Below are 15,235 nucleotides of genomic sequence, written 5' to 3' on the forward strand. Positions count from 1 at the left end.
CGAATTTTTCTTATAGAGGACGTCAGTGCCTACAATTTCTATATAAAAAATTTTTCGCTAGGACCAACAATTACTTAATAAATAAAATTGTTTATTAGAAAAACTTTTTCTTAATTCTACCGAAAAATATATCAGACAAAAGTTGTGTCACTAGCTACCAGCTACAAATGTCTCCGACTGTGAGCCCCATTGGGCCCTCTTCGCTGTCCCAACGATTACATGGGCGCTGCCACTCTTTAATCTCCTCGGTGCTGAAACTAAGCGAAGATTCATAATGAAAGGAGAAGGAAAAGAAAATTTTCGCGATGATAATCGCCATGGCTGGGTCGTGTCAAGGTTGCGAATGGCTCCAAGCGACACGGTAGAAACAATCGCAGGATAGAAAATCCGAAGATCAGCGGGTCATAAAAGATGCAGGGCAATCTGTTCCCGTGTCGAAAGAGTTCTCCTCCACCTTAACCCAGAAACCTCTAAGCGGATCGTCCCGGAGGGAAACGCGTCACCGGTTCGCTTATAAAAAATGCATTCACTGTTTTGCAAGGCAAATGTTTGCCGAGTGATCTTTTATAGATGGCTCCTGCTCGAATCTTTTCAGGCTTTGACACACTGCGGACAAAACGCGGGGCGAAAATAGATTTTCTCGTTTCACGTCCGCCGCGATCATAAAGATTTCGCGTTTTAGCAAGTCCAAAACGGGAAACGGTGTGCGCCAGTCCGCGCAAATTTAATTACGTACGTCCATTTTTAATCCAGGATTTTTCCTTTTGTTCCCAGAGAGCGGATCTCGCCGTTGCGTCTATGACAATCAATTACGCCCGGGAGAGCGTGATAGATTTCACCAAGCCGTTTATGAATCTCGGTATCGGGATTCTGTTTAAGGTGAGTCGCGAACACCCTCAAGGACCACCTGTAATTCGCGTTCCTTAGCATCAATCCCTGGGAATATCGTTTACAAAAATCACGTCCAAAACCATTTGACGACGTCACTAATCCGTGAATAATTTTAGTGCGACACGTGTCGCAACATTTGAAGCTATACAGAGATTTATCAGGCTGTACATTTCCCGTACAGTAAGAACGATATTCTGGAGGTAACCGAATCGGGGAGGAAGAGGGTCCCGCCCGGTACACGGCGGGCAACCGGCACCGGGATCCGTTTTAATTAAAATCGTAGCGTAACGTAATTTAGGTGCCCTCCAGCCAGCCGACGCGGTTGTTCTCGTTCATGAACCCGCTGGCCGTGGAGATCTGGCTGTACGTGCTGGCCGCGTACATGCTCGTCAGCTTCACCCTGTTCGTAATGGCTCGGTTCAGCCCGTACGAGTGGAACAATCCGCACCCGTGTCTGGGCGAGAGCGACGTCGTCGAGAACCAGTTTACCGTCAGCAACAGCTTCTGGTTTATCACCGGCACGTTTCTTAGACAGGGCAGCGGGCTGAACCCCAAGGTATACTCAACGAGCCGGACTATATACGATCCTTCGATTCGCGAGATATCCGCAATAAGCTCCTTTGTCCCTGTCTCTTATTGTATCTGCGAGAGAGTGAAGGGTGACGGGGGGGGGGCGGGGGTTGGGGGTGAAGGTAGACCCCGCGACTTCTCGACGCTGATTGTTATCGACATCCATAGACTTGGCAATAATCGTTTCCCGAGTATTGTCAACGTCCTCGAGTGTTTGTACACTCAGAGATTCGTATCGAGCGGCGTGCTCAAGCCCCTGTCTCCAGTCAGTGAATTTTATAATTACTTCACGATCGCAGCTACAATTATTAAACAATCTCACAATTCCGTTACTCTCGAACGATCTCCTGACGATGGGTGAAGCGAGCTCGAGAAAATCAGGAATTGTCACGTTTAAGTGCGCCGATTGTCCCGGTGCATTCGGCCGCGGTTGTATCACGGTCCAGATTCGGCCGGAATCGGTAACCCAAATTGGTCGAAAAAACGTGGGCCGCGCTCTAGTTTCGACTGGAACAATCGTGGGAAAGAAAGGAAACGAACGGATAAAGGGAGTTGTCTACGGGTTTGAACCGTGGCGAGCGTTCGGTCCCGGCTATTGTATCCCCGTTGGACGGACCGGAGAATAGAAAAGGGAATCCGTAATTCCACCCGGGATAAAGGATTGTCTTGCGCGATCCTATTCATCAGCGGAGCACCGTGTAGCTGTCATGCTTGGAAGAATTAGTTTCTCGCTTGGAAAAAAGAAATAACAGGCAAACTAGGCGAAAAGTGACTTCGCGCGGAAATCGGTCGCCGGGAGGTGGGGTGCAGATTCGTCCGTACGGAAAGAGGGTTGAAACGGAGATCGGGCAAGTCAGTAATACGGAAATACGTGTAATTGCTTCAGGTTTCCGGGCGAACGCCGTCGAGGCTGTTCTCGTTCATGAATCCTCTGGCCGTGGAGATCTGGTTGTCCATGCTGGGCGCTTACATGTTGGTGTCCATAACGATTTGGATAGTGGCGAGGTTCTCACCTTACGAATGGGTCGAACCGACTCCCTGTCCGAGCTGCAATTGTCCCATGCAGGTAGGCTCTCGTCGAGTGGTGCCCCGGTGAAATTGCCAACACAGTGACAATAATCAAGGGTCGTGAAGTTCAACTTTGTATTAACTAAAATTTACATGATATTAGTTAATTGCAAAGAAAATTCTTTGTGAAGTTCAACTTTGTATTAAATAAAATTTACATGATATTAGTTAATTGCAACGAAAATTCTTTGTGAAGTTCAACTTTGTATTAAATAAAATTTACATGATATTAATTAATTGCAACGAAAATTCTTTGTGAAGTTCAACTTTGTATTAACTAAAATTTAGATGATATTAATTAATTGCAACGAAAATTCTTTCTATGTATTCGAGGTAATTAAGAAATCGAATTCTCATTATCACATATTTTAAGCTTCTTATAATTTCGTATAATATTGGAAACATTTAGTACGATTAACTCGATTTTCTGAACGATTCACGACCCTCGACTGTGTGAAATAAACGGCTAGGTCTCTGTATAATTGTCCTTGAAATTTCGCACCACTTGGCGGGGGTCCCGGTGTGATCAGGGCGGTCACGTGAGCGCGTTAGATCCTGACAGCGACGACATTCCTCTGCCGAGGACGGTCAACGAGTTCACCCTGGCCAACAGCTTCTGGTTTATGGTCGGCACGCTCATGCAACAGGGCAGCGACCTCAACCCCAAGGTAAAACACACAAGGTGTCATCGCAGAGTCGGCAAACTAACTCGTACGAAGCTCGTTGGACACAAATTCGCATATTATTTATTTCATTAATTAAATAAATAAATTATTCAATTAATCGTAAATATAATTATTGTCATTCTCACAGTTTCATTTCGTTTGTTCTATAAAATGGCTAATAACGATGTTCATTATATAAATAATTATCAACGTCAACAATTTATAATAAATAAATTTATCGTTTATTATTTTATAAAGCGATACACAATCCTTAATGAATTTTAATGGATATAAAAGTAATAAAATCGTCTCACATTGGATAACAATATAGAAACAGCTAGTGGCACGTTCGGTAATTCCTAATAAAAATTTCCTAAGAAAAAAATATACCTGACTGATCGAATGACGTAGGAACAGCGACGAGTGCAAATAGTAGCGGCGTACAACGTCGCGTAAAGTACCTCGTATCTCGCTACGATGTTACCCGGTTTAGCAGTGGCCGTTTAGAAAATAGCCCTTGGAATTCGCGGACATTGTCATAAAACTCGTAAACGCGAATGTGTACGTGAAAGCCTGGTTGAACCGCGGGAACAGCGGATCGTTTTATTCGGCAAACAATTACGGGAACAACGCGGCTCGCCGCATTTTTCTTTCTATACTCTTCCCTTCTTTCTTCCGGTCTTCCGCTTACGCGGTAAGCTGTTTCCGGCTCCCTCCTTTGAAGCTTTGTCGTTTTTAATCACGGCGAGTTCTCCGGACGCGTGTATATGATATTCGCTCGCGGATCGAGGACGGATGATGAAACGACAGATGGTGAAAATCGTCGGTAGAAATGAGAAACGAATGTCGCAAGGATGATTCTGTAAATTGTTTTCGGTGCTAGGGAGTCCAACGAGCTTCCCCGTACGACGTTCAAGCACCATATGAGCGCGACAGAAAGCACTCCGCAAACGAAACCGCGTTACTTAGATATTCACGCAGCATCGGAAAACCAATTCTCGCTCATCGTAGAGATACTTCTCCGAGCATCGACACGAGATCTCGTATAGACGTGAGATCATATCTCCGTGGAGTATCGCGGAACTTAGTCGGAAGTCTCGAATATCGAGGCGTCGCATGTCACCCCTGCATGCACATAGCAGCCAAGCACCTCGCATTTCGTTCCTCCCCTCTCCCGCCCGATACAATCCGAATCGGATCCTCATAAGCTTGGACAGTTCTCTGTTTTTTTTTTTTTGTTTTTGTTTTTTTTTTTTTCGTTTTTTCTTTATTAAAACAGCTGCGCCTGGCCTCACAAAATTTCCACACCCGAATAAAGTTTCGACCACGCGAAACTAGTTTCGCTACGAGATTTTTTTGCGACCCTCGCCGAATGCGTATATGCAGTTTTATAGGCGCGGAGAATGCATAAACAGAGCGATAAACATTCGTCGCGCAGACGGATCGATAAAACCGAGAACAACACGTCCTTTGCTCGAGGTTTACGGTCGACGGGCCGGCACGACGGACGCGTGGAAACTGCACTGATTTTTACGCGTTGCCACCGTATACGTAGGGTCCGATGATAAAAGTAAACCCGGAACTGGCCGTAATCGCTGTTTACACAAAGTTACTTCCGACAGTGAAACGTTTTATACGAGCCGAGTTAAAAATTTCCTTTCGTGTAACCCGGCTAGGGGAAATATAGCACGCAGCTGTAGCGGCAATCTTGTTCGTCGCACGCGTTTACTTCCAGTTCAACGAGCAATACTTTAGAACAGCTTAATTACACGAGATTCATCGTTGGCAGACGATCGCAACCCGAGGATCACAGAATGCCGATGATACTGTTTTGTACTCGATATCGTTCTACATCGAGTTGATCCTTGCACGATCAGAATAACGAAAGAGGCGCGAAGAACGCTTTGTAACCAGACGACACCTGTACGCCATATGGTGCTAGCCGGCTCTGCTGGCATGTTGTGTACATGCGGGGTTGTCGTTGCGAACTTCGGGATTCCGCGCTGTCGAGGAATTCCCGAGGAAGCTCACGATTCTTCCTCGGGTTGGTTAAAAAGGAAAAATAGGGAGTACACGGTTGGAACCCGTGGAAGCGCTTACCTGCTGCCTGGATTTCGCTCGCGGAGCTTATCGTTCGAGAGATTCCCCGCGTATCGCCGGTGGGACGAGACATTTGCCCCGACACCGCCGGCGATATGAATAAAAATATTGGAGAATCGGGCAATTCCTTCTGAATACACCGGATACAGCGAAACGAGTCATTCGTATTCCATTTTTCCGCGCGTTAGCGCCGAGGGATCTTATAATACTGTAAGATTTATATTTAATTTTCTTACTTTCGCAAATGTTCTGCGATTTCGCAACAATTATTTTCCCTTAAAATTACAATCAAAATACAAGTCGTGTAAAGAAATGGCCTTTACGTCGGCCCCGTACCGAAATGAATTCATACGCGTTTAATTGTTTAAGTCAAAAGTAATCGGAACTCGTCTCGTCAACACAATAAAATAAAGAATACAAGTTTTCACGCTATTACATCGAGAAATGGGTTATAACCAATATAAAATGAAATTCTTAACTTATCGAAATGATGAATTTTTCTCCGGAGAGGATGGGAGTCTCTAGATCCGCGACGGCTCGTATCTCCTGGGTCCTTGGGTCAGTTCCCTCTTGGTCTTTTTGTGCTTTCGTCCAATTCGATACCAGTCCGTTCCTTAGCGCTGTCCAGGAGATAGAGAGCGAGCACTTTTCTCCTAGGTGCCGATTTCGGCGAGACTCCCTACTCCTCGCGTCTGTGATCACGGGAGGGATATTCGGGCGCGTATTTCAAAATCTAATTTCCCTTACAATACTGTAAGGGTAGCCCCAATGCACTCAGAATTGTTCTTTTCCATTTTCTTTCAAACTATTTCTCCGGAAATAATTATTTTACAAACAAAATTAATTCTTGAAACGAATTATTGTTAATAATAAATATATCTTTCTTACGTTGTTTATAACAAATGATAAGATTGAGTGATAAGATTTACGTACATTTTGTGATATAAAATTTGATAGATCATGAAGAAGACTTGGGACATGTTTAAAGCTCTGGCATCATTATTATGAATACTTTATGGTAAGATAATTTGAATAATGCCAGTGGCACAAAGGGTAGAAAGGATTATTCAGAAATATCTTGAGTTTCGATAATCGCCTCAGCGATCGACTCCGGTGCCCCGGCTAATGGTTCGAGATACGCCATTAGCAGGGTGCAAATGAGACTGCATATTGCATTCTTCGAGGAAAGAGAGGAGCTGGCGGTGCGCTGGCTCTTAAATCGTCTCCCGGCCTCGATGCGCCGCTGACGTGGTTTCAATTGATCGTCCGAGGCTCTTCATTGGCTTCCGGGGAGCCACGGAGATGACAGAAAGCTGATTCAATACGAGGATACCCTTTGTCGTGTTCATTCAAGATTCCCTATCTTATTAAATTATCTTCTATTCAAATTGATTTTAATATACTTTGATATCTTACGTTTGACAAAAGAGAGAATTCTCATATAATTTCCAGTTTTAGAAATAACGCAAAAAACAACACGTTTGCCTCGTTTCGCTGTTACAATTTATTTTAAAATGATTCAGAAGGAAGAATTGCTCGCAACTGATTAAGCCTCTTTAAATGAAGATTATACTAATTGTCGTTATCAGGCGACAAGCACGAGAATAGTCGGCGGAATTTGGTGGTTTTTCACGCTGATCATCATCTCTTCCTACACGGCCAACTTGGCTGCATTTCTCACGGTGGAGAGAATGATAACGCCGATTGAGAACGCGGCTGACCTCGCCGAGCAGACGCAGATCTCGTATGGGACACTCGAGGGTGGAAGCACGATGACGTTTTTCAGGGTAAATTAATCAAATTTTTATATCTCTTAAACAAAACGTTCAATTAAATTGTGTATTGAAATGAGTTTATATAATTGTATTATCGTTATCTTGAAATGTTTGTCAAATTATTTGATAGACAAATATTTATCGTAAGTTATAGACGTCGAGAATAAAGTGGCACCCAATTAGTTTACAAGCTTGGTCATGTTTCTTCTCGAACATCCATTAATATTATTAAGCGTTTCCCCTTTTGCAGTGTTTCAGTGTGTTTTATATATTACATAATTGGCTGTGAATATTAAGAGCTCGTTAGGAAGATTTGACTAATTATCGTAGTTGAACCGTACTCATTGAAAATCTGCAGTTTACACCAGCCTCTCAACGCTCGAGCCTCTTAATGTTATTAAATTCAGGACAGCATTTCAACGCCGCACAGCTATTCATGTTATGATATTAATAACGCGTTATTGAAACTGTATTTTGCGTGCCTCCATTAAGTATAGATTTCATCCATGGGAGGAAACGCTGCGTCTAATTACGAAACTATTTCATTGTGCAATAACCGGTGATAACGATATTAACAGAAAATCGAATTTTCAAGATAGGAAAGAAGATAGTATGAAAACCTCGTGTCGTGGATATTTTTTAAATTAAATTCTTACTCATTGTAGCGACGCTGTCCTTTCGAGTTTTATTAAAATTCAATTTTGAAGAATGTTGTACCAGTCTCAATTATCTAGTGATAAGAGTTTTTTGTCGATTTTTTTACGAACAGGACTCGAAGATTGGAATCTACAAAAAGATGTGGGAGTTCATGGAGTCGAAATCGCCGTCGGTGTTCGTGAACAGCTACGAAGAGGGGATAAAGAAGGTGCTCGAGGGTGACTACGCGTTTCTCATGGAATCCACGATGCTCGATTATGCGGTGCAACGCGATTGCAATTTAACGCAGATCGGTGGTTTATTGGACAGCAAAGGCTACGGGATTGCAACGCCGAAAGGTAATTCCTGCACCATCAGAGGCAGCGGTAACACCGTGTTACATGAATTTAACAAGTCCGATCCTATCACGTTACCTATAAAACAATTAACAGTTCGTATCTTCATTTACGTTGTGAAGTAAAAAACAAAAAAATGTTGTCTCACTGGCAGAGATTTTTATCAATGGGTCACGCAATAACGGGCGTTGTAAAGGGGACGTAAATATTGTTTACTCTTAATATTTCTCGACACTGCGGCGGCCGGTTCGCAGCGGTAGAATTTCACCGAGGATTTAGTGGAGAGCGTGCAACAACATTCGCGGGAAACATCGTAAAGCTGCCGGATTTGTAGCGAGCCCAGCAGTGGATAAAATCGCGTTTAGCGTGCTACGGGTGCGGAAAGAAGACCCGGGGGATCCGGCGTTGGTTTTTGCGTGCGAGTTTGCCCAAGTTCGTTGTCCCTGTCGGCTCCGGGTAGAAACGAGTTAATTAACGAGTCGAAACGCGGCGTCGACAATAACTAGTTTTTAAATTCCGAGGGAAATTAGTGGAGAGAAGTACGCTAAGCAGTGATCCTAATTAGACGGACTTATTTAAAAAAAAATCCGGTTCAAATGAAACTTGGCACAGTTCGGTCTTTTGACCACGGCCCGGTCGCCGTGGCCGCCTCGAGGAAGGACGTGTAATCTCGAGATCGTTTCAAAGGCGGTTCCTTGACCGACCTAACGAAGCCGTTTTATATGCAGGCTCGCCCTGGAGGGACAAAATATCTCTGGCGATCCTCGAGCTGCAGGAGAAGGGCGTGATACAGATCCTGTACGACAAGTGGTGGAAGAACACCGGGGACGTGTGCAATCGGGACGAGAAGAGCAAAGAGAGCAAGGCGAACGCGTTGGGCGTCGAAAATATCGGTGAGGAATTTCATTTTCTTCGCCTCGAAAAGGGTCGGTGTAATTTCTATTTTATTAGAAGGGACAAGGAAAGGATAGGCCGAGTCTCAGCCGAGGGGTTAAATTTAGCTACGCTTCGCCGAGCAGACCTCTGATTTACTTTTACTGCAAATTTGAGGAAGAAGTGTAGAAGCGGGGAAAAATGAGAAATACTCTTTAGGCGAGGAATATAATTTAGCGCCGCGTGAAAATTTCAAGGCAAAGCGGAACGAGCGTGGCGCTAATTAAATACTGAAACAATGTTATCAATGTCGCCGGCGGTGTTTTAGGCTCGTTTAGACGAGTTCAAGTCGAAAGAACAGTGAGAGCAGAGCGACAAATATTCTATACGCAATTACGTAATTATATAACGTGAACGGTGCTTCGAGCTTCCTGAATAACCTTAGTATCGTGATTATCACGCCGAACTTCGATCGCTTCCGAAGGCGACTGGTAATTCTGTCGAAAATTTCGATGATAGGGTATCATCAATTTTGGATCACCGTAATTATGCTCGGTAATCTAATGCGAATGAGGTCGACGAAACGTACACGGTAACTAACTTAATTTGTGGGCTTCCGAACAGGGACGTGTACGTCTGGTTACATAATGAACTATGGATAGATTTCAGTGTTACGTAACAGACAGTTGTTCTGACCGATGAAGCTCGAAGGGTCCAATTCTAGTCCGAATTCGAACTATACTCCATTCACGTGTATCGAATTGTATTTACACCCCGTCAGTGGAGCGTACAATGCTTTTTTAAACACTGATTTATTATTCGTGTGATCTGTTGTGCGATGGACTATCAGGTTACTCGATAGACGTTTGAATTAATGCTCGAGAGCGAGAAGTCTGGGTTGTTTAACGGAAAAACGAGAACTGTTTTAGCTGAGAGTATTCAGTTCATTACGCGGACAGCTCGCATAATAAACGGGCAAGGCGGTAGCGGGCAACGGCGGGGGTGTAACAAAGAGGGTTGAAGTGCTTTCGAGCGCAGAGAAATCTCGCGAGAAGTCGGCGGTGAATTTTTCTCGGGTGTCCCGTGGAGCCCACGTTCCAGGATTTTATGGAAGTCACAACAAGTTCTCCCTTTCTATCTTCCCTCGCCCGGTGGCTGGCTCCTGTTCCTTTTTCCACCGAAACCCGACCGCAAATCCCCACCATTCTTTCTCCACTTCTTACCCTCCATCCTCGAGCACCGGCTAGCCTGTAACTTGGGTAAGTACCCACTTTGCTAGCACCGCAGACCCACTCCCCGGAAAAGGAAGAAGTACGAATCACTCTACTGAAATTTCAGTCCGACCTGCAAATCGTCTTTCCACTAGACGCGTCGATTATTTGCGGGAATCGAGAAAACAGGAACAGAAATTACTACGGACTTCTGGTCTTCGAAAGTTCTATATTAACCTTCATTTAGGTGCTAATCCAGACTATAGTGAATTGTATATGAAACGATCTGACTTGACGAGTTGAAACAGTAGCGTAATGGTCACGCGCCACAGTGTCTTGCCGCAAGATTAATCGTGACAAGCACCATGAATAGTGGGCGAGGAAATAGAAGCCGTCCACGCGAGAAACTTTGCCTCCTTCCGGTGAAACGGAAGCTTAGATCATAATGACAGACGCGGTTATGCAAATCGAGCTGCGCTGAGAACCTTCTTTCCGTTCTTTGCTGGATCTTATTGATGAGGCGCCGTCGCGCGAATTATTCATCATTTTTATTAGCCCGTGTTCATTTCCACTTTTAAAATATAATCTCCTCGAGGAACTGCGAGGTGCTTAAATAGAAAGTTGGAGCTGAAAGGATATTCGCTGACTATAACTTCCAATAGCAGGCAAAGTTGAAAACACGAACTTGCTTATGGAAAAGCGCGAAGTAGTGGTAAACCTCGACAAATTGTGACATTCATAGAACACATACGATGAACCGGGAGGGGAAAAGGGACGAAAGGTGTTAATAAATTTATTTCGCAGTGTGTATGATTCGATTGCCCTGGTGTAATAGAAAAATTCACGAACAGATGTTTCACAGTCGAGGTAATCCGTACGGAGTACGTCGAGGTGCGAAAGTTTCACAAGGCAGAAAGTTCTCTGGGTCCAATATCCGGAACGCGAGCGAGCAAACTGTACGGTATGATCGGCGCCGGGTATAAATCCTGATAGAACCCTGTTAGTACTCTCTGATGTTACAACTTCGTATCGGATAAAATGCATGCTGGGATCAAATCACGTGGTACACAATTGCGACGTGGAACAAATTGTTCTGGTAAAAAAAAAATCACAGACTATCGATGACGCAGGGACACGTTCCTGTCACCGGAGGTGGAAAATTTGTCGGGCTAGACGAGGCAGAAGATTTTCTCTCGACCAGCCTTGTAATGCTTGGCAGGCGCCAAGGACGAGCAGAAGCTGGGAGGGAGGATTAACAAAGTGGGCGTAAATAATGACAGGCTGGTATAGTGAAGCCGGACAGATGGATAGATAAATAGATAAATAGAGGGGGTTGGGAAAACGGGGGTGGGTTGATGGATGTGGACGGAAAGATATCCCGGGAACGAGCGAATCCGCTCGGTGGCAGTTACATTAACCGTGAAGCGCGCGAGGGGTCGCGACACCCAGAAAAGAAGCGCGGAGCAGGGACAGCCCCGGCGGCGGTAAAATAATGAGCTTCCGGTTTTTCCCGTTCCAGGAGGTGTCTTTGTCGTGCTGGTCTGCGGCCTCGCGTTAGCGATCCTCGTCGCGGTCCTCGAGTTCTGCTGGAACTCCAAGAAGAACGCCCAATCGGACCGGGTAAGCGACCGGGATAATTGCGCGCGATTTCTCGTGCTTGGCGTGTGTATACGTGCTGCATGAGTGTATGTCCCGAGCTCCTCGTGTGCGAGACCGTTCCCGTTCGCTTTTTTCATCTGACGCGACGCCTTCTTCGTCATTCCCGTCTCTTTAATCTTGGAACTCTGCATGGCTCTGACGTTGAACCGTCCAAACCCTTTGCATTCTGGGACTATCCTCGTCGCTACGCGTCTGTACAATGATAAATCCGATCGGTTGTTTCAAATTTCCGTTTCGTAAGCGGAACGCGTAACGTGAAACCGAGTCTGCAGCAACAGAGTGCAAAGGATGAATCCTTTCCTTTTTTTTTTTTCTTCATTAAGCGATTTGCATAATGCGAAGGAAAAGTTGGCGAACGCGTACAAGCTCGCCTGGTTAAGTACGTCCGCATTCTACTTGACTGAAAAAGGTCAGGCTCCATTAACTTGATTGCACGCGGCGGCGGCGGCGGCGCAGCCGGCCTCCAGGTCTGACCATGCATGTTCCCATTCTACTGATTTGATTTAACACGGTGTGCCGCGCCACTCTCTCTCTACACAAGGTGGATTAAACACCGACCAAAACGGCTTTCGTATCAATCCATTCGGTACATTTGCGAGTCTAAATATTTCATTTTCCTGCCGTATGAATAATTCCTAACAGGATTTAACGCTGCCATCTGCGTTTCTAAAATAATTAAATCCTATTTCCAAACGCCAATGATGACCTAATATGTTAATACCTCAATGTCATCTGATTTTATCAGTTTCATATGAAAATTCACTTTCGTCAATTATTAGATCAAGTTAAAATTCTACTCTATTATATACGTGGATATGAAATAGATTGAAGGCCTTGAATTGAACGTTGCATCATGTAAATAAATTAAGTCCCTAATTGACCCTTAACTGTTGCAATAAACTGCAGAATTGTATGAGATTTCCAACAGAATTTAAAGAAAATGTCTACTTAATCAAAAGAAGTGGTCCGACTTATTTAATATGTTAAGGGTTAATACGAAACGGTCTGGCACGCGCGAGGAGTTGCATGGTAAATAACTGTTGGTGCGATCGTACTTCTGTATCATTTTGTTGGTATTTGTTGTGCCTGTTCTGTGCTGGTCCCCGTCCACACGCAACGTCGACGCAAAAAAACCGAATTGTGCCTAAAAAAAAAAACGGGACGGCAGTCACTGTGCGCCGAGATGGCTTCGGAATTGCGGTTCGCCATGCGATGCGGGTCGCGGCAGAGGCCAGCCGCGAAGGCGCGCAATTCCGACGCCGCGGTGCCCTGCGGCCGTTGCAGTCCGCGCACCACCAGGAGGAGAACCCGGTACTGTTCCACCGGACACGAGGAGACCACCTACATACCGAGCATCGAGATACCACGGTTAAATGGTGTAAGTCCTGTCCCTCACGACGAGCCCGCGACGATGGTTTCTCTTCCAATCGAGTTCGAGTCGAAAACATTGCGCCATGCATCGGTCGTTGTATGGTTTCAATAAATATTTATGTCCGGGCGAAAATCAAGTCGAATTGACAAGATGAATAATTGCAAATAATTCGAATAAGCATATATTTCGATAATGTGCGAAAGGTATTCGCGGAGAGAAGCCATTGATTAATCGCGGAGCTGTGCCTGGTTCACGGTAATTAAATCCCGGCGGGGGAAGTCGAACGAGAATACATAGAAGTGTATCCGGAACATCAGAATCGTATACCCGCGGATAATTTCCGAGAGAGCGTGTTCCATTCGTGGGATTCGATTAGCGTGATCGGGGCACGGTCTCCATGGAGCCGAAAACCGATCTACGCGTCTACGTTTCTTTCATTCAAGGGGGAAAAAAACACGCCGTGACCGAATAAACGAGGAAGGGAGTATTGCAAATTGAAGTGCTTGCGCGAGAATTGTCTCTTGATTGTCTTCTCTTTCACACACACTCTCTCTCTCTCTCTCTCTTTCTCTATCTCTATCTCTCTCTTTCTCCGTTCTCTTTTTGTCCGTCCGATATTACGTTTTGCTGTATCTGAATTAAATTTCTTTATTTGTTCCCGTGCAGCGAGAAATATAACAGAACCAATGAAATAAACACTTTTGCTCATTAACAAGCATTGCCGAACGAAACGAATCAGCTTTATTAATAACAGCTTTTTAATTCAACGTATTGTACATTTCATCCACTGAATTAATTAAATCAAGTTTTTTTTTTATACTCTTATAACTCCGACGCGGAGTTGAAATAAAATTGTACATTGTTAAATGTTCAATTACAGAATGAAAATGATTTGTTGAATTTACTTCGCATTTTACTGTCAATTTCATCGGTACAGGATAATTAACTAAATTAACCAATTTTTATTAAATATTTTAAGCTCGATTCTCATAAAATACATATAATGTGCACATTGGTTCAGCATCGCTGTGTGTGGATATAACTGTGTGTTCTGCATTTTGGCACGGTCCAGTGTATCTTGCTATTACATATGTATCTACAGTACCTAAGTATGTACCCAGCGGGCGCGCACGTTTAATTACGACGCGGCGCGCCGCGCGTTGCTCTCAGCCACGCACGTTTACATTCGCAGTAACCACTCGTCTGCATACGCATTGTATATACGCGTGTGTGACACTTGATTGCATGCCTCTCGTATTGCTGTTGAACGATCCGTAATAGGAACCGGCTACGGCGACGTCACTTCAAATTCGTCGTTGTTTCCGACGCCTCCGGGAGCGACGCGACGCGATCTTCCCTCGTCTCCTCCCGGCCATCCTCCCGGGATCGATTGGTTCTTCTCGTATACGCGGAAGTTTATCCAGACGGCCATTCAAGTCGACTCGACGCGAACCGAATCCAAAAACGCCGGTCTACTACTCTAAAACTTACTATTTTTTTATATTCACATCGAATGGAACTTCGAGGAATTTGGTCATCAATTTATTTTGCAACCTTTAACAAGTCAGAGTTTTATACAATTTTTTTATAGACGTTTTTGTTAAAATTAATAGAGAGCGTTTAGGCAATGCGGTAATTTAAGTTTGATTTTTGGATGGCTACTTGTCGCGTACCCTTTCAACGGGTCGACGTACAGGGAATAGAGTGTTCGTTAAACAAGATTGAAAAGGGAACGACCGCTGTCGAGCCAGAAACGATTTACCGTCCTCGAACAGCTCGCATGAATGGTGCTCCCAATCCGGAAGTGATTTTTCCAGGCTATGTCACATTTTCGAACCTCGTTTCCGTACAACCGGCCGTCCTCGGCGCAGTCCCCGCGATATCCCAGACAGTGCACGATTGCGGAAGCCGCGATTCACCTCCGCTAGTCGATACTTCCGCAGCCTTGGCTCTCATCAATATTCCTTGTCCGTGCAATATTGCTTCCGTTAAAAATGAGTAAAAATAATCCAAGTTTAAGAATAAAAGTTCTCAATAATTGCTTAATGAAACAGGAAAT

General features: G+C 44.6%; 1 protein-coding gene across 10 annotated transcripts in view; it reads left to right on the forward strand.

The window, feature by feature from the left end:
* Nucleotides 1-15,235, forward strand: part of LOC108625920 (glutamate receptor ionotropic, kainate 2) — a 116,966-nt gene that overhangs the window by 98,156 nt on the left and 3,575 nt on the right. For 3 of the 10 annotated variants that reach the window (XM_026814366.1, XM_026814368.1, XM_026814367.1), the window contains exons 11-18: nucleotides 775-879; nucleotides 2,348-2,527; nucleotides 3,060-3,197; nucleotides 6,884-7,081; nucleotides 7,839-8,064; nucleotides 8,790-8,954; nucleotides 11,665-11,765; nucleotides 12,973-13,180. In XM_026814366.1, coding sequence (XP_026670167.1) covers nucleotides 775-879; nucleotides 2,348-2,527; nucleotides 3,060-3,197; nucleotides 6,884-7,081; nucleotides 7,839-8,064; nucleotides 8,790-8,954; nucleotides 11,665-11,765; nucleotides 12,973-13,180 — 1,321 coding nt within the window. Of the gene's footprint in view, nucleotides 1-774; nucleotides 880-1,189; nucleotides 1,448-2,347; nucleotides 2,528-3,059; nucleotides 3,198-6,883; nucleotides 7,082-7,838; nucleotides 8,065-8,789; nucleotides 8,955-11,664; nucleotides 11,766-12,972; nucleotides 13,183-15,235 lie in introns of all 10 variants that reach the window. The other 7 variants (XM_026814369.1, XM_026814370.1, XM_026814371.1 and 4 more) reach the window with 5 other exon arrangements.

The sequence above is a fragment of the Ceratina calcarata genome, unplaced genomic scaffold (assembly GCF_001652005.2).
Source record: "Ceratina calcarata isolate Rehan_Ccalc_2016 unplaced genomic scaffold, ASM165200v1 scaffold379.2, whole genome shotgun sequence".
In the NCBI taxonomy this organism is placed as follows: domain Eukaryota; kingdom Metazoa; phylum Arthropoda; class Insecta; order Hymenoptera; family Apidae; genus Ceratina; species Ceratina calcarata.